The sequence below is a fragment of the Octodon degus genome, unplaced genomic scaffold, assembly GCF_000260255.1.
Source record: "Octodon degus isolate 3935 unplaced genomic scaffold, OctDeg1.0 scaffold00087, whole genome shotgun sequence".
Lineage (NCBI taxonomy): Eukaryota > Metazoa > Chordata > Mammalia > Rodentia > Octodontidae > Octodon > Octodon degus.
The window spans coordinates 8,172,814-8,198,865 of NW_004524663.1; the positions used below are offsets into that span (position 1 = coordinate 8,172,814).

General features: G+C 44.8%; 1 protein-coding gene and 1 long non-coding RNA gene across 3 annotated transcripts in view; one reads left to right on the top strand and one right to left on the bottom strand.

The window, feature by feature from the left end:
• Nucleotides 1–1,371, bottom strand: part of LOC111818316 — a 137,312-nt gene extending 135,941 nt beyond the window's left edge. Inside the window, exon 1 of the long non-coding RNA XR_002822340.1 lies at nucleotides 1,181–1,371. This is a non-coding gene — a long non-coding RNA (uncharacterized LOC111818316). The remainder of the gene's footprint in view (nucleotides 1–1,180) is intronic.
• Nucleotides 869–26,052, top strand: part of Vldlr (very low density lipoprotein receptor) — a 35,202-nt gene continuing 10,018 nt past the window's right edge. Inside the window, exons 1-11 of one of the 2 annotated variants that reach the window (XM_004637177.3) lie at nucleotides 869–1,093; nucleotides 1,524–1,660; nucleotides 13,751–13,870; nucleotides 20,161–20,283; nucleotides 21,665–21,787; nucleotides 23,409–23,780; nucleotides 23,883–24,005; nucleotides 24,090–24,212; nucleotides 24,662–24,781; nucleotides 24,885–25,010; nucleotides 25,501–25,672. In XM_004637177.3, coding sequence (XP_004637234.1) covers nucleotides 1,579–1,660; nucleotides 13,751–13,870; nucleotides 20,161–20,283; nucleotides 21,665–21,787; nucleotides 23,409–23,780; nucleotides 23,883–24,005; nucleotides 24,090–24,212; nucleotides 24,662–24,781; nucleotides 24,885–25,010; nucleotides 25,501–25,672 — 1,484 coding nt within the window. In that variant the 5' untranslated portion in view covers nucleotides 869–1,093; nucleotides 1,524–1,578. Of the gene's footprint in view, nucleotides 1,094–1,438; nucleotides 1,661–13,750; nucleotides 13,871–20,160; nucleotides 20,284–21,664; nucleotides 21,788–23,408; nucleotides 23,781–23,882; nucleotides 24,006–24,089; nucleotides 24,213–24,661; nucleotides 24,782–24,884; nucleotides 25,011–25,500; nucleotides 25,673–26,052 lie in introns of those variants that run through there. The other variant, XM_004637179.3, reaches the window with a different exon arrangement.

A 26,052-nucleotide genomic window follows, 5' to 3' on the forward strand; every position in this document is an offset into this window, starting at 1 on the left:
ATATATATATATATATATGACTTTAAAAGGTGAGACAGCTGAGTGTACCCTGCCGCTCCTGTTAGCTGCTTAACAGATTACAGTGGACAATTCCCTTCAGCAGAGGAAAGCTCGTAAGAAAACTAAAGTACACAAACCCGAATTACATGCTCAGGTACTGTCAGGCACGAAACAAAAGCCACTCATTCCTAGGAGTGCTGCTTTTGCTTCCTTTTTCATTCTCTAAGGCTTGCAGTTGAGTGTAACAAAGTCTATCCAGAAGAGCAAATCTAAGAGTCCCCTCCCCCACACCAGAAAAGGTTAAGCTTTTAATTACAGGCCCTCAAACTATCATTTTGTGCAATTAGCAATTAACTATAATCGGTGATGAGAGAATGCAGAACTGTGCTCGCAATTTGCCTCCCCCTCATCCCAGACTGGGTTATTTTAGTCTCCTTCTATTACAGAGGAAAAGCCACAACCGCGAGCTCGCTCGCGCTCTCACGCATGCACCCCTCCTTGAGGCACATTAAATTTCATCAAAATGGCATCTCAGCACGCGACTGAGTGGGAATCCCGAGCCCAACACCGCAGGTTCGGACTACCAGCTCTTCACTTTCGGGTTGGAGAGGCCCGAGGAAGATGCTACCTACCCGCCTCTCTGCGGGGCGCAGGAGAGGATGGCACAAAGACGTTTGTTGGCCCAGGAAGCTGCACCCACCCCAGCCAGCGGCAAGCCCCGTTGGCCGGAGGCGAGGGCAGCAACAGCCAGAGGTGCAGCAGCGCTAACTGCTCCCGCCGCGTCTGCGGTCGGCGGCTGCCGGGCGCGTTCAGTACCGACTGTAGGGAGCGCACGGCTGCGGCGGCAGGTTCCCTGGTTCAGGAAATTAGGACAGGAGTCGGGGATTGGCGGCCAGGGCGGCGCGCGAGCCAACCAGCGGCCGCCCCGGGCCCCGTGAGCCCTGGGCAGACGCGCGGAGCAGCCGGGGCCCTGGAGCAGCCCGGATGGCGGCGGCGGCCACGGCCACGGCCACTGACGCGCGCGCGCTCACACTCGCACACACACTCGCAAGCCCCGGCGCAGGCATCCCGCGGCCTGCCGCGCGTGCGAAGAGTGCGTCCTGGAGAAGGAGGGCCGAGGCCGCCGCGCCCCCCGCCCCCCGCTGACCACTCCCCCTGCTGCCCCCTCCCGGCCGCTCACCCGGCTCCGGCCGCCGCCAGCGTGGGTGCTCCGCGGCCAGCTCCGCTCTTCTGTTCCGCTCGCTCTGCGCTCCCCACCCCCTCCTCCCCCTCCTCTTGTGCCCTCCCCTCCCCTCCCCTCCCTTTCCCTCCGCTCCGCTTCTCTGCAGCGCTCGCTTTATTTTCTGCCCGCGGGCTCGGCTTGCACCACCGCTGCAGCCCGGGAGGAGGGTGGGTGGGTGGGCTGGCTGGTGGGGAGGGGATTGTGCAAGTTGAGGGGAGGGGGTGCCCGCTTCTTCCCCGCTCCCTTTCCCCCTTCTAACTCCTGCCCCCTCCCGCCCCCACCCCCTTCCTCCTTCTCCAAGGGCTGGTAACTTGTTGTGCGGCGCGGGCGGCGGCGGCACCATCCAGGCGGGCACCATGGGCACGTCCGCGCGCTGGGCGCTCTGGCTGCTGCTCGCGCTGAGCTGGGCGCCCCGGGAGAGCGGCGCCCCGGGCACTGGTGAGTGAAGACGCGCCCCTCGCGGACGTGAGCGCTGGTGTGGGGCCGGGGCTCGGCTGCGCACCCCGCGGCGGAGGCACCTCTCCTCAGCGCTCCTCGACTCCTTTCCCTCCCCACCCTGGCGGCGCCTCTGAGCTGTCAGCGCCGCGGCCACGGGAGCCAGGCCTGGGGACCGCGGGATCTGGGGTGTTCCGAAGCCCCAGCCTGAACTCGTCTCCATTCCCTCGGACCCAGTTCCCGGGAGTCGCCTTTTCGCAGCTTTTCTCTGCACCTTTGACAGCGGCCCGGGAGCGTGGGCTTCCGAGCCCTTGAACAATGGTTCTGGCTGCCCCGCCGGGCGGAGCGTTCCTAGCGTGGCTGCGAGCCGGGCCTGGCCCGGAGGTGCGCGGCTGTCCTGGGCGCGCCCCGCGGACCCGGTGGGGAGGTGGGCGTCTACGAGCCCAAGCCGCGTCCTGGCGCGGCCGTGAGCCGGCGCACGTCCGGAGGGAGGCAGCTGGGCGGCACCGGGAGGCTCGCGAAGTGCGCAGCCTGCGCGCCGGGGCTGCGACTCCCGGCGCCCGCCGTGGCGTAGCGTGCGCGTGTGGCTTGGAACCGGACTCTTCCTGAGGTGCTTAGCCGCGGCCCCGGTCACCTCCTTGCGGCTGTGGCGAACCGCTCGGGTCTCCCAGGCGCGGGGCGGGGGAGGGGAGTGGGACGCTGACTTCAGGAGGTTAGTTGGCGTATCGCGTTCCTGGGGACGCCGCCTCGGGAGGGACGAGTCCTGCGAGGATACGACTGTAATTGGCCTTGGCTCTAAACAATGGATCAAAGAGCGGTGGCGGGCTGCTGTGCGGCCGCAGCTTGTTGGCGAGGGCGGGGTGACGCCGTCGAGTCTCCGTGCCGAGGGGTCCGAGCGCGGCCGCTGTCGCTTTCAGGCCAGACAACTTTGCTGGGCAGGTGGCAGGCAGCCCTGTTAAGAGGGCTGGGTCGGAGACTTGGTGGACTCAGGGAGCTGGCTCGCTGGCCAGTGCTGGTTACCTGGGGCCGAGGCCACGCTGCCTGCTTGCACCCCCGGAGACCATGCCCCCCTCCTCCGTTGCCTGGTGGCCGAGAAGACCCCGCTGCATTTGGTCACGTGTCGCCCAAAGTGAGCGCAAACTTTCAAGCATGTGGCTTAGCAGCCCGTGGTAGGCAGGACAGGGGTGTGAAGTCTCTGAACGCCCTCAGTCCTCTGGGACTCGGCGCCACGGTCCGGAGCGTGGGAAGCCGCGGGGCTGCTGTGAGCTCTGCGATTGGTTGCAGCCGCCCTGTCCCCCAGGGCTCGGTCACGTGGCCGCCGGCTCTAATGTAGTGGCAGCTGGAGCAGGGTTATCTTTGAGGGCAAGTCCAGGTCGCAGCAAGTTCGGGCGGGCCCTCCCACCGACACTTTCTCCTGCCTGGACTCTGAAAGAGAAAAGTGTGGGGAGAAGATGGAATGCGGCGAGTAAAAACCTAAGAGCCCAGAAAAGCTCTGCTTACAAGAGTTTTTAGTGTTACTATTAATCATTAATGGAGATAAGTAATACTAACTTACTAAACAATCTCTCGGGATGGTGCCACCACTTACATTAACAATTTTTGCAACATTTCTAAGCACTAAGATGCAATAAAATGTGTTGTCAGCTATCCAGGGAGGTCCCCCCTCCCCGACCACTTTTGCTGCATATTCTTTCGTAATTTTTGAATTTAAGAATAGTTTTCCATTCGAGGCTAACGTTTTCCTGTAGAATGAGAACAGGCCAAAACTGTTGGTTAGTCAAAGTCCTGATTGGTGAGGATCACTTTTCTTTACCCCCCATTGTCACATGTGAAAGAGGAGACCTGCCCTGAACTGGAAAGAGAGAAGCCCACACAAACCTGAATTTGTCACTGAAAGGGATGTAGTGTCTTTTTGAACTGGAGCACATGTGGAGTTGGCTGAGGGAGGCAGGTATTAACCATAAGCCAACCCATACTGGCACCTTTCTTAAGTTCAAAGTCCCAGGACATGTGGGCTGAATTCCTGGGTTTGGTCTTCTGTGCCTGTCCATGCTTGCCAGCTCTCCCCTCCCCCAACAAACTGCCCTGCTCCAAAATACTGAAGGACAGGGCAGGTGTGCACTAAGACTGTGGTGAGTGGCTTGGTGAGGCTAACCACAGGAGTGACGGTTCCTGATGGCACATTCCTTAGGGGCTCTAGGACCTTTTCTTCCAGTCTAGGTACACATTAAGATCTGAAGTACTGTACTGATAAAGGTCAAAGTATAGAAGAACCACAGTTTTGGGAGAGCTATCCAGATATAGCTGGCAATCAGCAAAAGAATACAAAGACACTTATCTTTTCATGGAGAGTGGGTAGATATAGCAAGAAATAATAATAGATCCTAAGATAGGATACTGAAAGGCTAAAAGAAAAGACACCTGGTTTAGCCAGGTGAAGCCAAGAGAAAGTATGAGAGTGCTAATCCTTATCTCTCTAAATCCAAGAAAACGTGTCAAGGAAGGCAGATGGCCCCCTTAAAAAAGGGTCATCAGCCAAACTTCCATAGGCAGCAACAGCTTCTCAAAGTGTGGAGAAGCTTTCCGCCCACAATCTTCCTCTTGCCCACTTCATGTAGCACTTACCCCTAGGGCTTATCCCGTGTCAGTTGATTCTTCGCCTTTATTCCTGAAGTTGACCTAAGGCAAGCACAAAGGCCAAGCTCAGCAGAGCTGCCAGAGGCTGAGAATTCAGCACAACAAACTGCATGTTTAAGCAGGAAGCATTGTTACCAAAGCGGCAGCTTCCCTTCTTAAAACAGATGTAGAACTGATCAAAGTATTTCTGGTTCTTATAAAATTAAATAACGATGATTTGACTCCCCTTAAGTAGTTTTCTAACAGGTCTAGGAGAATAGAAATGTCATTACAAGCTCCTTCTGTTCCCAGAGGGGTAGATGGCTAGGATAAAACTGAGGCCATGCTGTGCACACTGTTCTCACCACACCCAGCAGGTGCTCTCTCGCTTAACTGCTAATTGAAGACCTTAACATAACTAGCAGTCTGAGTAGAGCATGCAGGACAGCATGGCCCTAAGAGCAGGAGAACAGTATATAGCCAGATGGCTTCAGGTTTTGATACAAAAACAGTGAGGCCGGACACACAACACAGGAATATTGATAATTTGTAGTAAATAACTGGGTCATTTTCTATATCTCACAGATTGCAAATAAAATCATTCCCAGCTTAGGGAATAAGACTCAAGATAAGACTGTTCCCCACTTCACATTATGACTGGCTTCACTTTCTGTACAGATCTTCCATTGAAAAGTCACCTTCACCTGGTAGCCCAGGAGAAATTTCATGCACCACAGAACTATGATAATGTCTATACTGATGCTTATCAAACATATACCTGCCCTGTGAGAGCGGGGGTAAGATAGCTGGATAGTTTATAAATTCAGAATTGTTTAGGTTTTTTACCTTTTGGTTTGAATTAATCTCAAAAGTGCTTAGGTACAGTATTTCAAACTACTTTTAGGGAAAACTATCCCAAAATCCTTTTTCTTTATGTTATGTGTACGATGTGCTTATTTGAGTAGAAAAGCAAGAGACCTAGGGATATGATTTCCTCTAACCACAGAGGGGAAAATCTGAAGAAGAGTAACTTTTCTAAAGACATAGGGAAAGAGTATTTCTGGGAGAATCTGACTTTATAGCCGAAAACTTAGCTCAATTGTAGTCTCCACATTTATTACTGTATATCACTGTCTCTTTCTTCAATCCCAGTTACTCAGCAGGTGAGGCAGGAAGATCTCAAGTTTAAGGCCAGTGTGGGCAACTTAGTGAGACCTCATTTCAAAATAAAATTAAAAGGGCTAGGAATATAGCTCAGTGGTAGACCACCTGCCTAGCATTTGTGAAGTCCTGGGTTCAGTCCCCAGTATTACACGAAGCTTCAGACACTGTCCGTACAAATGAGTTAGGCACACTTAACTGTACTATAGGAGCAAAATACAATTAAGGCTAATGATAACTTAAACTTACCTAGTGAAGTCTCCTAGGAATACTTGGGCTTGTTAGTTATTTTGAGACCTTCAGTTAGAAGTTAACCAAGAGAGTACCTGCTGGGTACTATCAGAATAGACACAGAGGTCTAGAAGTGTCTTAGATCCTTTGCCTGCTTTGAGTCTTAGAGATATTAAATGGGCAAGAGAGTATTCCTGGCCCTGTATTTAAGAAATAACTTTAGGGGAAAAAAAGCCCTAAGAAACAGGCCAGAGTGACTGATCTTACCCCTAACATGGGGCGTCTGAGTTGGTGCTGGTGGCCAGTGGTCTTTATATGTATAGACATAGCCTTGGTGGTGTGGATGGGTGGAGGGATGTGCAATTTGCCCTACAAGGGAGGTGATAAAGACTGGTGATGGATAATAGTTGCAAATTACTTATAACTTAATATTTCTCCCAAATACATGTACATATGGTCCCTATTTTATACACTGCCTGTGCACTTTGGTTTTCTTCAAAAGCCTTCCTAAAGGCTAAATTATTAATTGACCTGTAAGCTTACTAAGTCAGTTATAAATTGAAGCCGGTTTCTTTTGTACATCTGCTTGAAACGACTTGATGTCAGGTATCTCGTGAGAACCTATCATGTGCCATAGGGCACCAGGCCAAAGCAACAGTGACCATGTAGTTTGTTGCTTTGCGTCATTTCTTCTAGAGAGGAGATCAAAATGGAAATCAGTGGTCCAAAGCCAGCTGGAGCCAGAAACTGAATTGAAGTGGCTCCAGTGTTTGGCTCAATCATGAGAGCAGATAGCAGGAGAAGATTGCTGGAGTTTCCACATGCTATTGGGTTATAGCTTGTGTGAATTCTCCCTACATTCATCAGGAATGTAGTCTTCAAGATATGATGCCAGGAACTATTCCATCTCTACAGATGGAATAGTTACCTACGTAAGATGATATTACGTAGGTAATATGATTCAAACAATGGACTGCTGTTAATATTAACAAGGAACATTAACAGCTCAGAAATATAATCTGGGTCTCATACACCTAACTTCTTAGCGGTTAGCTGCCTCTAGTTTCCCCCATGTGTCAGAATCAATCTCACAATGAAATAAGGTTAACACACTCATTCTCACAAGTGTGTAAAAGTATATTACTTTTAAACGATAATGTACCACAGAGATGAAAATATCACATGCGTTGGGAACAGGATCCTTCTGAACTTGGTCTTTCCAAGTATTCTACCTAATAAAACACCTAGTTTCAATTTCAGAAAAGCTGGGAAGAATATTCTGACAAAAGTTTTCAGTTTAGACCAGCTTTCCTCATGAGCTAATACGTTCCAGACTATTAACTGCTGCCTAAAGAATCTTTGGATTACAGGCATCAGATCCTGAGTTGTAAAGATGAATCCCAGACCCTATCTTAGGAGATTTCTGTATCTAAAAATAGAGACAGGTAAGCAGATCTTAGTGCATGATAAAGGTGAGACAGGCATAGGGAACTGAAGGAAAGCAGCCAAGTTACTCTTGGTTCTACTTCATTCAAGAGGTGCCATCCGAGTCCACTTCTGGTGGTTAGGTGATGAGTGACATGGATAAATGGAGACAACTTAGAGGACAGACAAGGGCATGGGAAAGGGAGTGAGGGCCCTTCAAGCTGTTGGTTAATATAGTGTGAGCAGGTGGTAGGGAGTGACCAATTAGGAAAAGTTTGGGGAAGTGAGTAAAGATCCTAGACTCAATCCTAGAGACAGTGGGAAGCAAGAAATGGCTGCATCCTAAGCTCTTCTGGCCAGTGTAACTGCTTGGATTACTGTCTTGAATTGGATAGAGAATGTGGCAGACTGGAAGCAAAGGAACAGGAGACTTAAATTTAGATCCGGTGAGAGACGAGGGATTAGGCATGGCCAAATGTCAGGGGAGAGGAATCCGGGGTTATTTCTGTTACTGACTTAGAGTAAATGATGGGGCCAATTAAAGATAGGACTCATAAAGAGAGGGAGATAGAATTTTATTGTTTTGCTTCTTGAGGTGGAGTCTCACCATGTGACCCAGGTTGGTTTTAAACCCATAAACTCAAATGATCTTTCACCTCAGCCTAGTGAGCCTGGGATTCCAGGTGTGCAGTACCACATCTGGCTGGAAGATACTTTTTGGACAAAGTCTTTGCCATGCGTGACTGCTAAACCATCTAAGTGAATTTTCCTACATAATGGTCTAAGAGTTTTACATAGGCTATGATCATCAAAATAGCGTTTATCTCCTGTGTCCATGAAGGGTGGCCATGAAGTTATGGGGATAACGGAAGTATAGCCTTGAGCATGGATCAGCCTCTTCCATGATGTATAGACTGGCATTGTAGCTTACCAACCAGAAACTGTCATCTTTCTAGAAAAAGATCTGCTAAGGGAATTTTAACATAGTTTTAGAAAGCTACAATGGGGAGGAAAAGCAGAGGTGTATCTCAAAAATAAAACTGCATTGTGAGAGTGTCATCACGGTGAGTGAAACTGCTTTATTTTAGATAAGTGAGTTTGAGTACCTAAATTCCAAGCCAGCAGAATATGCTAGAAGTACGTGATTCTCAGTTGGATGTTCTAGTTTATTTGCATGCTGAGTAGTGTCGTATCCAGAGTTAGCAAGTCTAGATTCAAGTTCTATCTCTGCCCATGGTGATTTGAGGAAATTTACTCTACTCCCCTTCTCTAAACAGGTTTCCTGACCTGTAAAGAAGAATAATAGTGTTGTCATGTAGAGTTAAGAACTATGTAAGCCAAAAGACATGAAGTGTTGAAATAGTATATGGACAGGACACAGTCAACCTCTTCATTAGCACCTTGTCACAGGATTTTGGTTCTGACAAGCCATCTCCCCCACAGGAAAAGGTTTTTTGTTTTTTTTTTTTTTTTGCTGACTCAGAAATCTACTTGTCCTAAAAGGAGTTTTAGACTGTAAATAGAAAGACTGGCATTGAATTAACAAGCGGTAGCTAGATGAACTAGACTAAAAATAGATGCCCTTGGTAGCCCCAGAAGTGCCAATCAAATGGACTGAAGAAACCCCAGCAAATGATAGCAATCTTATGCTCAAGCAGCAAAGAAGGGCCTGACAGACGTGAATGCTCAGGCTTGGCAGTGTCAGCAGTGTGGCAGGATGTGCCACTCTGTGCAAGTTCGAGTTTATTCTGAGCCTGATACTCAGAGACATCTCCTCTATATTCTAGGCATTCATGTTGGTAAGTGTCTGCCAAGATGCTTCTCCGAGCCCCACAGGGAAATCTGTAGCCCAACTTGACGGCTTGGTTTTTACTGTCAAGTCCCGGCCGTTTTTATTGAAGCTTACATATTGTTCTTCCATGTTAATGCTTGCGAGGATGCTTAGACAACAGAAAGCTGGTTGCTATATATTAAAAACCCTGAGTCACTTGAAACCAGTGAACTCCTAACATGTCTGTGTAGTAGCTTTGTCTATTTAGGCAAGGCTTCTGGGACATGAATAGTTTGTTTCCATCTATGTGAGTGGCAGTAAAAGCAAATAATTATTTGATACTTTTGTGAATGTGTTTTCATTAACTTAGCCAGGTAAGTGGGTAGGTCTAAGAAACTTCAACCCACCTGATCCATACTCATATTCAAAGTATTAGAGCTAGAAGGAAACTAGACAGTTTCGATTCTTTTAAAAGAACACTTCAAATTCTTGCACCAAACTCCAGTAGTCAAAATCTTCCTGGTTGAAACAGGTGAGACATCTGGAACGTGTCCTTCATGGCCTTTCTCCTGACTTCACTCCTTCACCCCACATTTCCTGTGAAACACTGTGGCACTGAGGAACCCTACAAAAACTATGTTTTCCTCCAGCTTTTCGCCTGTGTGAGCAGATAGCTCCTGAAATGGGTATGCCATGCTTCCACTTCCAAAGTTTCTATTTAGAGTTTCACTGGCTTTAGCTTAGTACAAGAATTAAAAGACCCTTGCTTGTTGATGATTTCAAGCTTATCCTGGTTTCTTTATAAAAATATAAGGCTAAACTTGAGATTTAACTTTCATGGATGGAAATAGACTACAGGTCTACAATCCTATAATCCTCCAAAGCTTTGGAAACCAAAAGCTTCTTAACTCATTTGGTGCTTTCAGTTCTCCTGGACCTTTGTACTGCAGCAGTCCTAGTCAAGCACCAGTGAGAGAGAAGTGGACTCTCTGGAGCTTGGAGCAAAGCACCACAGTATTGCAGTCGGGGGCCTGAGATCTCAGCATTCAGTTTAGTATCTGAGCTCTTCCTGCTCTGCATGAAGCAGGGAATTAATAGAATTAGGGAGTACTTTCTGCCTAGTAGCAGTCTCTCAAAACAAAGTGCTTAGGATAGTAAGAGGCATAGTCAGTCATAAAGTGCAAGGCCTTTATCTTCCCCTCTTTAAAGGGTTCTTTACAGCTTTATGACAATTAGGCAGAGTATTGGGTGAAGTAGACACATCTAGGTTGGGAAAGAGTGGAAATTAAGCTCCTTTTAACCATAGGACATTGAAATGAGTGCTAAGAAAATGCTTTCATCTGGTATGAGTCTGCTCAACGTACACACTTGAGGCAGAGTGGCTGGGAGTTTATAACTATTGATAGTTTGGATAGTACAACTAAATCTAGAGACTTTCTTTAAGGTGTTAATGAACTAAATGACAGCCTCAGAATATTGTATTTTCATACTTTACCCCCACCCCAGACCAGCTTGCTCATCTAAAAATCTGTATAAATGAACAAAAACCCATACTCTTCCAAGCACCTAACCCTAAAATGTAAGGCTATCATTTGACATATACACTTAATTCTCCAGTGCAGGTCTGATGATTGGTTCTTAGTCTGCCTATGTAGATTTCTATGTCAAAAGTGTTGGTCTCCTTGACTTAACCCTCAGTAAATAAAGTCCTTGAAAAAGTCAGGGCCTTTCATCTTTCACTGTATTCCCACTACAACTGAAATATTTGTTCCAAGTGCACCCATACCTATATTCTTTGACTGCAAATTGTTCTTTTTGTAGTTTTTTTAAAATAAAGTACTCCGAGAAGACTCTAGCCATTCTCAGTCCTCAGTGGTGCTGGGGCTAGAGCACTCTAAGAAAGAGCCTGTGCCACACCCGCACCATCCAGAGAATGCGGTGGCAGTGGGGTGGGAAGACAGCCAAGTAACTCACGCTTGGCTTTATGACATAAAAACAAATATGTGGTGCTTCCTGACAACAGTCTCTCCTTCCTCTTACTTCCTTGTCCACGTCCTGCTATTTAATATGCAAAAAGAATATGGAATCAATCTGTGTTATGAAATATCAGCCTGAAATACCAGCAAACTATATTGCTTTCTAGCTGGACTAGACTCTCAGCAGCAAAATCGAAATACAGTTTAAAAATAATAAAGCAATACAGTTACTGTACCTGAACATAGCCATACTTGTGTGCTAATCTTTACTTGGATCAAATTTTAATCTGCCTGGAAATTAGGCCCAAAGCATGGAATTCTTCCCCCACAGCAAGGGGTAGGTGATACATGGGAGACCGGCTGGAGTATTGCACACATAGGACAAGAGTTCCAGTCTGTGCCTGTCTCTGCGCCTGTGCCACTGTGCCCCAGCTGCAGATGCTGGAGGGTGGCAGGGCATCGGAAGGCTTTCTGCTGGGAGCCGCCTCCCCCCGCAATCTGCATGCACTGTATGATTGCACTGGTTTTCTTGGATATTTGCACGAGGCTGGCTGCCAGTGACTAGATCCATGCCTTTTGTCTCCAAGTAATCACAACCTTCACAAGGACAGCACTGCCAATGATGGGAAGCACCTGCACATGAGCTGTTGCACGCCGCAACGAAGAAACAAAGTGCTCTTTAAGTCTCAGTTTGTAACGCGGTGAATTCAATGTCCATAGATTGAGCTAAAGAGAACTGAGCAGAGAGAAGCCAAGTCCATATCTGTGACGCTACCTCCCTCTCCTTTTTTTCACCAGTAAATGAGAAATGATCTTCCCTTACCAGTTGTACTTTCTTAGTGCTTTTATCTTAAATCGGAGCTATTTTGTAAACATGTCTTTTTGTAAACAGGCTTGCTTTTAAGATGAGGAACAATGTACTAAGTCTTTACTTCCACCCTCTCCTTGCTGCTCTCCTTCTTCTAAGTCTGCTTTACTTTGCTTGTGACAGGAATATCATTCGTGAGCAACAGTACAGATGTGGCAGAGAAATGCCGTGAGGGGTTGGGGTGGCTGCAAGCTCAGTCACACTGGTAGCTTACATAGATGAGGAAAATGAGGCAAGAGGCGAATGCGATGCCCCCGTGGTCTCTGGAAGACCTAGGCTCCTTTTATCATGGTCCGGCTCCACTGGCGCAAGATCACTGCGCCAGCTATTGTGCCCAATTTTAAGGAATGAAAAAGAAATAAAGGGAAGGAAAATGAGTCCCCTATGCTTTTAAGGAAACAGCCGTGTGTCATTTGGTAATGGCATATGGTGGGCTACCTTGTCACTATGCAAATGTAACATTTACTTACACAAACCTAGATAGTCCAGCCTACTGCCCATACTCAAGCTGTATGGTGTCACTTGTGGCCTGCACACCTTACAGTGTGGCACTGCACAGAACACTATTAGGCAACTGGAATGCATCGATAAGTATGTCTCTGAACATAGAGAAAGCACAGTAAAAAGACAGTACAGAAGATAAAGCTGGAACAGCTAGCATGAGGGTTACTCATTGGATTAGCAATGAGTATGTGAAGGTCTAGGACTTCCCTGTGCTTCCTATTTTAGACTTTCTAAGCACTACACACTTTGGCTACACTACGTCTATGAAGATGATATTTTTTTCTTTTTTCTTCAGTGATAAATTCTCCTTAATGTGCTGAGAGTGTTTTGTTTAACTTTTTGGTCTTGGGAATTAAACCCAAGGCCTTATATGAGCTAAGCAGGAAACCTACCACTGAACTATGTTCCCAGACCTCCCTATAATTTTCCTCTTTGTTTTATATTCTTTCCAACTTTTTCACTATGTGTAATAACATCTTAAAACTCAATGTATAGCTATACAAAAATATTTTCTTTATATTCTTACTTATAGGGTTTTTTAGAACTTTTTGTTAAAAACTAAGTCACTAGGTCATGCAGGGTCAGGATTATCGGTATTACTGGCTTCCACCTCCACAGTTTGTCCTACTAGAATAGCTCCACAGGCAAGAACATGCATGGAGCTGTCGCTTCCTATGGTAACGGTGCCTTCCTGTGACTCCCTCCTGAGACCTGCCTGAGGCTCTTGAGTAGCTGTCGCTGTTTTCAGGTTAACATGCTCCCAGTAGATTGTTTGCCTGGTTTCATTTTTCACCATACATTCATTTGGTTCTAAGTTCCATGAGCATTTCTCTTGATGAATGAAAACAGCTCAGCACTGTTTTCCAACAGTTTAAGGAGCTTGTTGAATTCTGCAAGAGTTTCTACTAAAACGTTCATTGTGAATTTTCTTGGGGCTCTATTATAATCTTATGAGCAGCTAGGAAAATAGCTTGGTGGTCTAAGCACCTGCCTGGCAAGCTCAAGGGCCCAGGTTTGATCCCTGGTACTACATGCTGTGCCAGCCCCAGAACTCCAAGTGTACCATGCTGGCCCCAAAACCAATCTGGGTGGCACACATCTGTAATCCCAGCTGTGCAAGGCTGAGACAAGAGAATCATTACAAGTCTGAATGGTGTAGCAAGACCCTGTATCAAATAAATAATTTTAATCTTATGAAATCACTGTTGTTTGTAGAATTCACATCAGCCATGATGTGGCACATGACTGTTTCTTAGAGGTCATGTACATCTTGTCTGCTCGCAGCCCATTAACCAGAACTGATTCTCTTAGTTATGCCACCCTGCGAAAGGGGTGGGAATCTAGTGTTGAGGATTAGAGTGTGCCCAGCTGGGCTCACTCCTGTCAGTTACTGCCTCAAAACCCATCCACTGCTGGCCCCTAGGTGGCTCTGAGGCGGTAGCTGTGCTTTTGGGAAGATCCCTATCAAGGGCTTCTGAGTAATTCGTATCTCTTGCCACCTTTTTCTCCTTGATTTGCTAAATGTTCTTTCTTGATTCTAGGGAAAAAAACAAAATGTGATCCTAACCAATTCCAGTGCACAAATGGCCGCTGCATAACTCTACTGTGGAAATGCGATGGAGACGAAGACTGTGTGGATGGAAGTGACGAAAGAAACTGTGGTAAGTAGAGACTTCGATAATGTCACTTGCCACCACCCCTGGATTTATGCATTTTATTGAAAAGTGAAGATGCTACCCAAGTTTCTACAAATATATTGAGATTCTGCAAATAGGATGCACTCTGAAGAACTGCTGAGCCAGAGTTCAAACAGTCTATACTACCCAGTTTAGAGGAATACAGTTGGATGTTGGGTTATCAACTTGAGTATGGAAGGCTGAAGACAAAATTCCTTTCAAATGACAGTACTTAGTTCATCTTAGGTCAGTAAACATGAGGTATAGGAAAATGAGAAAAGGGAAGGGAGGGCTAAAAATAGACATAGAAGATGGTTTATGAGTAATTATTTTTCAAGTTGTCATATTTCTTTGGTCCCAGAAAGAGAGCAAGTTATGGACACTACAAAATCTCCTAATGTTTCAAGACATTCATTAACCCCTAACATAGAAGCTAAAAGCCATCACAGAAGAAAGCCCAGATAACTTTTTTTAAAATTCTCACCACAGTAGTTTCTGATTCTAAGGCATTTGGCAGGAAGAAGACATTCTTTCTCCTAAGAATGGGGATATAACGTTATACCACTGATGAGTATCTATCAAAAGATCATTGTGAGAAACGCTTATGTGTGCAGTCTCCACAAACTCACATCAAACAGCAACTAAGATCACATCTAGGTACCATCAACTCATGCTGAAATTGGCTTTGTGATCTTTTTATTTTGCATTGTTAGAGTCCTGAAGCAATGTCCTGTGTGAATACAGGCACTGTTGTTGCCATCTACCTTTTAAAAGATGTTATATGTAAATATATTGTTCTATGCAAACCAAACATACAGAAGAAAAACAGCAACCAAATGGGGGTTTTGCTGCCTGCCACTTTATGCCTTTTCACAAAATGTTTTAGAGTACATTGTAGAAGGTTTTAGAGTAGACGTGGTAGACAGGGTAGACATTGTCCTATGCTTGTTCTTTCCACATAATATCATGGGGCTTTAGGAGCAGATCAGTAGTTCTTTCGGAAGCAAAGAAAGTCCATTCTGAAGTATCCAGGAAAAAAACTTACCTCCAGTCTCAAGACCAGGAATAATTCTCCAGTGCTACACATTTACATCATTTGCATTTAACAAGATCTTGATTCACACATAAAATCCCGGGTTCCATGCTAGCGCAGGGTTAATGATCTAATATTCTCTCACAAAACATCTCATGAGGAGATGTTTTCTTTTGTGCAAGTAGCAGTTTTTTCTCTATTTAAAATTATTGTTGGACAAACATCATATGTTGGGAAAAATTGCTTTTTGTTAAAAAGTAATGATTGTATTCATGTCATAGAAGTCTTCTTTCACCATCTAACTCAATGGAAATGAGCCTCTGTCATCTTAGGATAAAACAAGCTTTTCTTAAAATAGTTTCTGCGTGAGCACCCTGTGCCAGGCCATATGATAGGAGGGCTTGTGGGTGGGAAGGAGGTAAATGGATAGTAAAGTGAATCAAGATCATTTGAAATGGGAGAAATTGAATAGATCCTCAGTAGGAATTTGTCGCTGCCACCTAAACATGAAGGTAGCAAAGGAAAGTGGAAGTCTTACTGAGCAACTCCAATTTATTTTGAGATGCTACCAAATGAAAGAGAAGAGGCACATGATTATTATTACATCTTCAAAAGCCACCTTTTCATTTTCCTCTGTAACCTTTCATTGTGGAATTTCTTATAATTTTCAGCAGCACTCTTCCTTTTAGGTCTGACCACTAGCAACACATTTAGTCAGTTTAAGCTTAGACCCCATGAGCCTTAGGCTTCTTTCAGCCATAGTAACTTGTTTATTTTTTTTCACTGTTATACTGAGCTGGTTAATCAGTAACTAAGACTCCCTACATGTATAACTGCTAGTTTTCTTCCCCCATAGCACCTCTGAATTTTTATCCACCTCCCAAAGGCTGTGTTACGGTTTCTATCTAGATGTCCTCCAAAAGCCGAGGTGATCATTGGTGGGGCTGTGGGGGAGTGATTGGATTACGGGGCTTATTGCTGTTAATTCATGGGATCTGGTGGAAAGAGGTAGGTCACAGAGGCTGTGACTTGGAAAGCTTTGTCGCCCACCCTGGCTCCTCTCTTGACTCTTTCTGCTTCCTGGATACCATGACATGAGCAACTTCCCTGTGCCAGATCATTCCACCCTGCAGCTCCTGCCTGGAGCCAGCCATCCATGCATGGTCTGAAGCTTCTCTACCTTTCCTTCTCTATTGCTGTTGACTATTGTCTCAGTAATAAGAAAAGTAACAGAGACAGATTTTGGTCCCTGAAGTGATTCCATCAGATGACTACTGGACCACGTGGTTTAATAGCCTTGAGAACTCATTCGTGGGAGAAGTTTGGAAGAGTTTGGAGAAGCCCTAGAATGCTGTACACAGAGCTTGGTAGGAGATTCTCACAAAACTTAAATGCTGATAAAAAGACCAGGCTCAGGAAGTCTTATCTGGGAAGAAAGACCCATCAGCAGTTGGAGTCAAGACCGTGTGTGTTATACTCTGGCAAAAAGAAAAAAATAATTGCCAGCATTTTGCTCATGTCCTAAGATTTTGTGGGAGACTGAGATTAAGGCAGTAGAATAATTAATCTGGCAAAGGAAATTCCAAGGCAGACCATCACTGGGTCTGTGTCATGGAGACTGTGGACGCTGTCAGCAAAGTTTGAAGTGAAAATCAAGAACTAAAACCTCACTTTAAGTGTTTTCAGTATTTCCAAAAAGATAGCACTCAGAAAGGTTTAGGAGAGCTTTGCTGAAGAAATTAGAATTAAAAAGAAATCAAGTACTTTGGAGGAGAACAATGGCACAGATGGCTCAAGGGTATTTCAGGAATCAGCAAAGCTTTACCCTTTGCAGACACAGGAGTGTAAGCATGAAAGACTTTTCTTTGAGAGGAAAGCCCGAGGGCCTTCTGTTCAAGAAAGGCTGCCTGAGAAAGTGGCTTCCTAAGATTCCTTTTACACATACTCAGAGGGCTCCATGCAAAAGGATCCAGCTGTTCCTGGAGCTGGTGGCAGACCTTAGTGTCATTCATGGGGTGCTGGTGGTACAACCATGAAGAATACAAGAGTTGTGGGGTTAGGGAGGTTTTCACCCAGATTGGAGAAGAAGGCCTGGGAGGTGCCTGCCGTGTATAGTGTGTGCAGCCATGAAAATGAAGCCCTAAATGCAGTTGAGTCCCTAGAAGGTTGAGGAAGCCAAGAACATCTGAGGACACCACAAGCACTGAGCAAAGCCAGCCCACAACAGAAGCCCCAAGGGCTGACCAGCAGAGCTACGGGGTGGGGCCATCCTCATGGGCTGGCATTCACCTCTTGCCACAGCTTGTCCTACATTGGATCTAGAGCTCCAGGGTTTAATGTTTGCCCTGCTGTGTTTCCGTCTTGGCTTGTTCCCTCTGGTTTCTAACCCCCTTTTACTCCCTTTTGGAACGAAAATATGTACTTCCTGCCATTGCATGTCAGTGGTGTTTAACTTTTTTTTTATTTTCACAGGGGCTTCTAGCTAAAAGTTTGCCTTAAATTTCAGAAAAGACTTTGGACTTACACTGTAAAGCAGTGCTGGAGTTGTTAGGATTTTGGCAACTCTCAGAGATGGACTAAATGCAGTTTGCATAGTGAGATGTCCATGAGGTATTTGGAGGCCGAGGGTAGACTATTACAACTTACGTCTTACATGGCCCTTGGAAATTCATGCAGTGGTAGGTGGAGCTTTGGGGAGGTGGTTGGATTGTAGGACTTACAGATGACTTGCCCTTGGAAGGTGGATTCTTGGAAGTATTGCCTTCTTCGCCCCTTTCTTAACTTTCTCTGCTTCCTGGATGCCCTGATGTAAGCAGATTTCCTCCATAAGACCCCTCCACCATGCCTTCGGTCTTCAGCTGGCCACCCATGCATAAACTGAAAGCTCTACAACTGCCAGCTAAAAATAAACCTTTGCTTTTGTAATGGGTTGGTGTTAGAAATTATGTCCCAGCAACAAGGAAAGTAACTAAGATAATTTGGTCCAAATATCTTTTTTTTTCTCTTCTAATCTATGCTCAATGTAGAGATAAAGAAACTCTGTACAAGTTTCTCCAGTTCATCTTTATTCAAATATTGTTCCACATCCCATATGTCATATCACCATGACACTTTCTACCTCTTAAAACCACGACCATTTCTTTTCTCCCTCTTCTTAGTTCAGAAGAATATCACAGGTTAAATTATATCAACTAACCTTGCTGTCTCTCTGGCCTCTTCTTCTGGAATCAGGAGAATGGATCTTGGATAGCACTTTAATACGCTAACATTAGGATTTATGTATTAATGTGATTTTAGAAATAGATGTGAATCTAAGATCTAACATGACCTTTCTTCCATGCTTGGGTGCATAATTCATGGAGACAAATAAGCCTTTTTAAATCATCATTCTTCATCAATCCACCTTGAATGGTTGAAAGTTAGCTATCATCACCATTGCTCCAATTTACAATATCTAAGGCTAAGCCATACTGGCCCAGGGGTGTTCTCCAAACTCAGTTAAGTCCTCTACCCAACCTCAATCCCTGACTTGAAATGTCCCTTTCAAATTTTCAGCAAATCGCCTGGTTTTAGTGGGTTTATAAGCAACAACTATTATTATGAAGGATTTTTTAATGGAGATTCAAGTACTGAATATAGGTGGATAGGCAAGAAAGAATATAAGCTAGACACTCTCTAGCACAGAGTGTCCCATCTGGCTACTTTATCAAGGCCTTTCCATATTCTGTGACTCATTTGTGGGTGGAGTACACAAGCTGCCTAGTTTGCTTCAGACAGTTCTTCTTTAGTCCTTTCATAGTTTAATTAATGGTGTCCCTTTGAACAACAAATTGCATTCTAACACTAAGCTTTGGGGAAAAGATCTGTCCTAGGAAGAATTAGTAGCAGCATTGATGTCTTGCCTTAGGTGGGTTTGGCACTGGCAGCTTCAGTGACTTTTAGGTGGTTGATGTTGAACCACCCTTAGGCTAGAGGGCTAACATCTCTCTCCTGAATCCTAAGTATCACAGTCTGGTTATATTTGCCTTCAAATTTTCTCCCTTTTCAAATAGGTGAGTTCTTATTGCACTATCATGCCAATAAGGGTGGCACAGGCATCATGTTCTGTCTGTTTATTAGATGCACAAATGTGTCTTAATTGATACCAGGGACCAGGTGGTTTAAACAACAGAAATTTCTTTCTTTCTTTCTTTCTTTCTTTCTTTCTTTCTTTCTTTCTTTCTTTCTTTCTTTTTTGTAGATCTAATATTTGCTGAGGGATCTCTCTGATTTGCAAGTGGCAAAAATCATTATATCCTCCTATGGTGGAGAACAGGGAGAGAAAAAGCAAGCTCCTGTGTTTCTTTTCACAAAGGCACTAATCTCATGTGTAAGGTTTCCAAACACATGACCTAATCACTTGCCAAAGATCCTTCCTTGTAATACTATTTCAACATATGCCTTTCAGAGGACACACATTCAGTCCATAGCAAACAGTTGCTCTATGATCCAGTCTCTGGATAGAACGTTTAGCTATTAGATTTATTGCTATGATTTGTCTCCTCTGAAACTAATGTTAAAATTTGATTCCCCATGTAATGGAGGAAAGAGTGGGGCATTAAAGAAGTGAATAGTTCAGAAAGAAAGGCTGCTGCTTTTCTCTTTGGAAGTTTAGCTATTTACTGAGAAAGTGGATTGGTATAAAGAAAGATTTACTCTTGTGTTTTTTCCCTTCCACATGTATGCACTTGGTACCTCTGTTTTTCTGTCATGTCATGGCATAGAAGTGTATGCTCCCGGGAAGCTGAGTAGTTGCCAGAGCCATGTTCTTACACTTGCCAGCCTCCGGAGCCAAAAGCCAAAATAAATTTCTTCCTTTCATAAGTCACCTAGTCTCAGATACTTTACTGTGACATTTATGAAGCATGTGAATTATTTGACAAAATGGATAAAGGGATTTAAGTGCTACAAAATCTCTCTATTATAAACAGGAAGAAAGTTCCTTTTATGGTGCTGTTACATGGTGAGATAGTGGGCTTTCATCTTTCCTTGATTTCAGTATCCTCTGTGTCTCTTCAGTGAATCCTTCTTCTGGGGCACAGGAGGGTTTTCTAATTCCTCTAGATGTTGGTAGTTGGGTGTCAATTAACTGGGCTTTATTTTCATAGATAGCCATTCCAAAACATATCATGAGCCCCAGTAGTGATGGCAAGGGTCGTGGGTAAGTGACCTGAATTTTAACCCTGAAAATAATCTTTTCTAGTAAAGAAGACATGCGCTGAGTCTGACTTCGTGTGCAACAATGGCCAGTGTGTTCCGAACCGGTGGCAGTGTGATGGGGACCCCGACTGTGAAGACGGCTCTGATGAGAGCGCGGAGCAGTGCCGTGAGTGTGACTTGCTTTGGCCTTGAACTTTCCCAAGCTGTCTGTGTCTCGTGGTTCTAAAGTAATGCTTAGTCGGCTACTTGTGACTCATTTTCCTTTGCTTGCCTTAAAGTTTAGGCCAACTGACTCCAAGGTCAGTCTAGTTGTTAACGGGTGATCAATTTGCTCTAAAGAATATTCTCCCTCTTCTAGAAAGACTGACATTCTCTTGGGTAGCTTCACTATTCAGTACTTAAGGCTGAAGCCAGTAGATTTGATTCAGAACTCCTTGACTAGGTGCATAGATTTCAAATGTTTGATAACAACAACTGAGCAGATGGTACTGTAGTCCTGAAAGCTAAGTCAAGACGTGAAGGATCCCCGTGGGCTAAGTGTGAGCTTTTAGATACACAGCTTTCCGTATTAGGGGGAAAAAAGAGCTATTGCTAAAGAGGTAAGGTGACTAGTAATTGGGTGATTTGGTGGTTTTTAACAAACATGTAACTTAAAGTTGCTGAAGCAGGGAGCTAATAGCCTGTTCTTAAATGAGGAGGAACTTCATAGGTTTGCGAATGTGTGTTTCTGTCTGTAGGCGGATATGCAGGGCAGAGTGTGTGAGATCACAGAAGATCATGGTTTTGCATCATATCAATTGGACTCATTTGAAAGCCCAGGGGAAGAAGGTCTTAGAACTCCTTGTAAGCCAATATAGGCTGCCTGATGCAGAATAAAGGGCTGATGTGAGTAGAGTTTAAAATTAGAATGTGATTATAGGAGAAAATCAAGCAGAAACTTTCAATTTTCTAAGTAAAAAACAAGAGGAATAATTATCATATGAATTAAAGCAGGTTATTTAAAGAGCTATAAATTCAAGACAGGTTTGTTTTAAAGATCCAGCCACAAGTTTTAGAGAAGGATGACCTGGGAAAGATAAGAATTAGGACATATTCCTGCTTTCAAGATAATAATCTAAAGAAAGTTGCAAAGGAGGCCTTTAGAAATCAGGGCAATGGAACATCTCATAGGTGTTAGCCCTTCCAATCTTCAGTGAAGTCAGAGTTGAAGATCAGTGTCCGGTGTGCCCACACTGTAGCAAACATATACATGGTAGTCTAGGCACACACCAGCCAATCAACTTAACTGTGCCAAGTAAAAGAAAAGCCAGAAGCAAGCACACCATGGAATCCAGAGGAGTGACATGGGTAAGGCTTTTAGGTACACTGCCTGGTGGCACTGGTTGGCCTGGCTTCTAAAGACCAAAGCTGGACAAGTCTGTCCAGGCTTCAGCTAGATGATCCGCCCAGTATGCCAGGCTGTGGAGTTCCAGGTGTTACACTCCCAAAAGCAGCAGCTTTGCATTGATCAGTTCTGAGGCTCTTTTGAGACTGTATATCATCAACAGATATGAGAACATGCCGCATAAATGAAATCAGCTGTGGTGCCCGTTCCACTCAGTGTATCCCAGTGTCCTGGAGATGTGATGGTGAAAGTGATTGTGACAGTGGAGAAGATGAAGAACACTGTGGTAAGAAGATCAGTGTGGAGTGGCATATCCCAAAGACCCCTTTCCTCCAAGAAGGGTGGGCAAGGGAGCCTATTTTAAGCATGAAGATGCAGTGACATTGACTCGCTTTTCAGTGACTTCACTATCTGCTCAATATTTCTCCTTCATAACTGCCCTAAAACTCTAAAAAATGTTCTCATAGCCATTGGCCATTGCTTGGCAATTTTTTTGAGACAAATAGAAATCAGAAGGTAAGTCCTTCAGAGTAATTAGATTTAGCACTAGCTCAGTGAAGCAGCAGTTATATGGCTTTCATATATGTTATGACACTAATTGATGGCTCACTTTGGCTCAATAAAGCTAGAAGGCCAACAGGCTCAGCAAACACATCCATGGGTCTTAACTAGATTGACTTACTGGAATGGACTAAGTCACTTGAGGGCTATATAGGCATGTCTTATCCCCAAGCTAGTTTAATCTTTCCAAAAGTTAAACTGGCAGGGAAACATGAATTAACAGGTTGCAAGCAAGTGCCTAAAGAAAAGCCTACCCAACCTTTGTCTCCTGATACACTTCCTATCTCTGAAAGCAAACTCTGCTTCCTACTCTTTCATGTTTCTCTTCTTGGAAAATATGAAAGAAAATGTTATGCGTTAAAGGGGAGGCTCTGGGAAAATCTCTAGGTTGAATAAATATTGCCCTGAGTGTTCTTTCAAGCTATCACCCTTTTTACAGGGCCTCTCAACATAGACCTAATGAATGTGGCACCCGATAAATGCAGTACTGCGAGGGAGTTTAGGGCCCTTGCAATTAGAACACCAGTCTTGCATTTTGAACTCATTTCTTGAGGTCAATACCACTGCACCTAGTCCAATGAGTTTCAGCATTCAATCGTAGAATTGTGCTGTATGTGTTGGTAAGCGCAGCAGCTGCCAAGTATTTCCCTCATAAATCTAGACTTTGCTTCCCAAGAGAGTCGTGGTCTCCATTCCAATTACCGTCACATCATGCTCTTTATATCTGTCAGAAATTGAAGTTAAAGTAGAAATCAGCTAATATGACTAGCTTATTATCTTCAGACCTGATTACAAGACTGTGATTCTAGCAGTGGCAGTGTTTAAGACTTGTTATTCCTGGTCCTCATTTAAGGGATAAAAGAAGGAACTATGTTTTGTGCTATACAGTTTACTCGTTTTTGGTTATAGCACGTTAATGGTTACTGTGTCGTACAGCCACTCTGCCTGGATAGTTTTAGCTAGTGACAGCTTGGCCTGGCATGCAGAATGGTGATTTAGGCATAACACAGTCTCTGCCCTCTAAATTGAAATTATTTCTAACTCTTAAATTATTGATCACTGTCTCTTTAGGAGTCAATTGTGATTCTTGTCTCATATTAATTTATAATCTTCAGCTATTTTCTTGGTCTGTTATTTCTGTTTTCTTATTCATAGTATGCTTGCTTTTTTTATATAGTGAGCCTGTTTTCCTACTTCTGGAACTTATTCTTGACATACCTCCACCATTCCTGTTAAGTTAGGAAGCTAAAATGAATGATCAAAGGTCAATACATTGGATTTGGGTGCGGAGGCCTCGTGAAAAGCTAATGCTGATGCCCTGCCCACGGGCGTCTTCTCTCCGACAGGCAACATAACGTGCAGCCCTGATGAGTTCACGTGCTTTGGCGGTCGCTGCATCTCCAGAAACTTCGTGTGTAATGGCCAGGATGACTGCAACGACGGCAGCGACGAGCTGGACTGTGCGCCCCCGACCTGCGGTGCCCACGAGTTCCAGTGCAGCACCTCCTCGTGCATCCCCCTCAGCTGGGTGTGCGACGATGACGCGGATTGCTCGGACCAATCTGACGAGTCCCTGGAGCAGTGTGGCCGCCAGCCCGTGACGCACACCAAGTGTCCAGCCAGCGAGATCCAGTGCGGCTCTGGCGAGTGCATCCACAAAAAGTGGCGGTGTGACGGGGATCCCGACTGCAAGGATGGCAGCGATGAGGTTAACTGTCGTAAGTCACTTTTTTGGCAGCGTGGTGGGTGCTGTTCTCTCCCCTGTGTGCTCTGGGGACAGCGGGGCTGGTTCCACTCCATGCTGTTCCCTTCCTCCATAGCCTCTCGGACCTGCCGACCTGACCAGTTCGAATGTGAGGATGGTAGCTGCATCCACGGCAGCAGGCAGTGTAACGGCATCCGGGACTGTGTGGATGGCTCTGATGAAGTCAACTGCAAAAATGGTAAGGGTTGTGCATGTTGGGGAGGTTCAGGGTTGCTGGGTCCTGTCCACCAGTGGAAACATGCATCTGTGTTTCTTCTTGTAGCCAACCAGTGCTTGGGCCCTGGAAAATTCAAGTGCAGAAGTGGCGAGTGCATAGATATCCTCAAAGTATGTAACCAGGAGCAGGACTGCAGGGACTGGAGTGATGAGCCCCTGAAAGAGTGTCGTAAGTGAAGCATCATTTGGGACCAGAGCTGGGAAGCATACTTCAGCCCACCATGCCTTATGCTGCTCACACCCTGGGTATTCATGGTTTCACTCTGAATGGACTAAAATTTAATTGCTAGGCTTGAGAGCAGAATGTTGTGATTTGTAATTCTAGTGGTCACAAGCTAGTTCACCATTTAATCTCCTAACAGGTAATTGATTCACAGTAGTGATATGTAGCTAAATACTGCTTAATTCATTGGCCATGTGCCAAAGTTATGAGATTTAATATACATCTCTCAGGGTAGACAGCAAGAATATAAAAGAAATGATTAGTTCTTAGAAAAATCATGAGTTTAACCAAGCCATCTAGATAAGATAGCACAAATAACCTAGATTTTAAATGTAACAAGACAAATATCATTTGAGAATAAGTTGTCAAGTGACTGGGCTATATTTCTATTCCAGATGTCAATGAGTGCTTGATAAATAACGGTGGATGTTCCCACATCTGCAAAGACCTAGTTATAGGCTACGAGTGCGACTGTGCAGCCGGGTTTGAACTGATAGATAAGAAAACCTGTGGAGGTGAGTTGAAGCAGATAAACTGGCCCCCAGAGGCAACAGGAAAGGGTAGTATATGTCTAGTAAGGTATAGAAACAGCAAGACTAATTCTAATTTCCCTCCTAGATATTGACGAATGCCAAAATCCGGGAATCTGCAGTCAAATTTGTATCAACCTAAAAGGCGGTTACAAGTGTGAATGTAGTCGTGGCTATCAAATGGATCTTGCCACTGGCGTGTGCAAGGCAGTAGGTAAATGGATTTGGGATGATGTTGCTCTGGTACCTTTATGAGTAAGTGCTCCTAAAAGGTACAGCCAGCGATGGCAGCAATCAAGCTAGACATGAAATGAAATAGCACTTGAGAGCAACACTACTAAGCTCCTAGTGCAATAGGGTAGGTTAAATAGCAAGTTATCTTCCCACGTACCTGCCATGGTCACTCCTTTTGTATATGATAACATGAACATTTAGATTTGCTTACTTTCTTCTTCTGAAACTGAGTACCATCCGTATAAGTCATTTGTTCATCAGCTGCCATAGTGTTGAACAGTGTATCACCAGGACTGCCTTCCTAGAGTGTGGGAAACACTTTTGAGGTGCACGGGCAGCAACTCCAGCCTGGGTGCTAGAAGTTTCAGTGGCCACTTTGCTTTGTTAGTGCTCCCTGTTGGGAGGCGATGACTTAGAAGAGCTTTGCCTTCTTGTAGGAAAGCTGAGTCCACTTAACTCTTGCTTTGCAGGAAAAGAACCAAGTTTGATCTTTACTAACCGAAGAGACATCCGGAAGATTGGTTTAGAGAGGAAAGAATACATCCAACTAGTTGAGCAGCTTCGAAACACTGTGGCTCTTGATGTTGATATTGCTGCTCAGAAACTGTTCTGGGCTGACCTGAGCCAAAAGGCCATCTTCAGGTGACTTTCGGTTTCCTGGCAGAAATTACTGTCACATCGCCTGGTGGGAGGCTTGGAGGGGATTCTCTCATCTTTACCACCAACCCAGCATTTGCTTACTTTGAAACATTAACTCTAATAGTGATTTTTTAACTATTAAATTTATTGTCAGTTTGTAATTAGAAATTAACCTTTATGAAGTACAAGATGACTACAGATGATTGCAGTAGTGACACTTCATTTCTCATATTGTCTCCCCTTGTCTACAGCTCAAAACTGTTTCTTATTGCTGCAGACAAAAATGTTAGGATCAGAATCTTTTTAAAATGGAGTTGTAGAGAACTCAGGTGATAGCTACTAAAACCAATCACTTCACTTAGAATTTTGTTCTGTTTTTACTT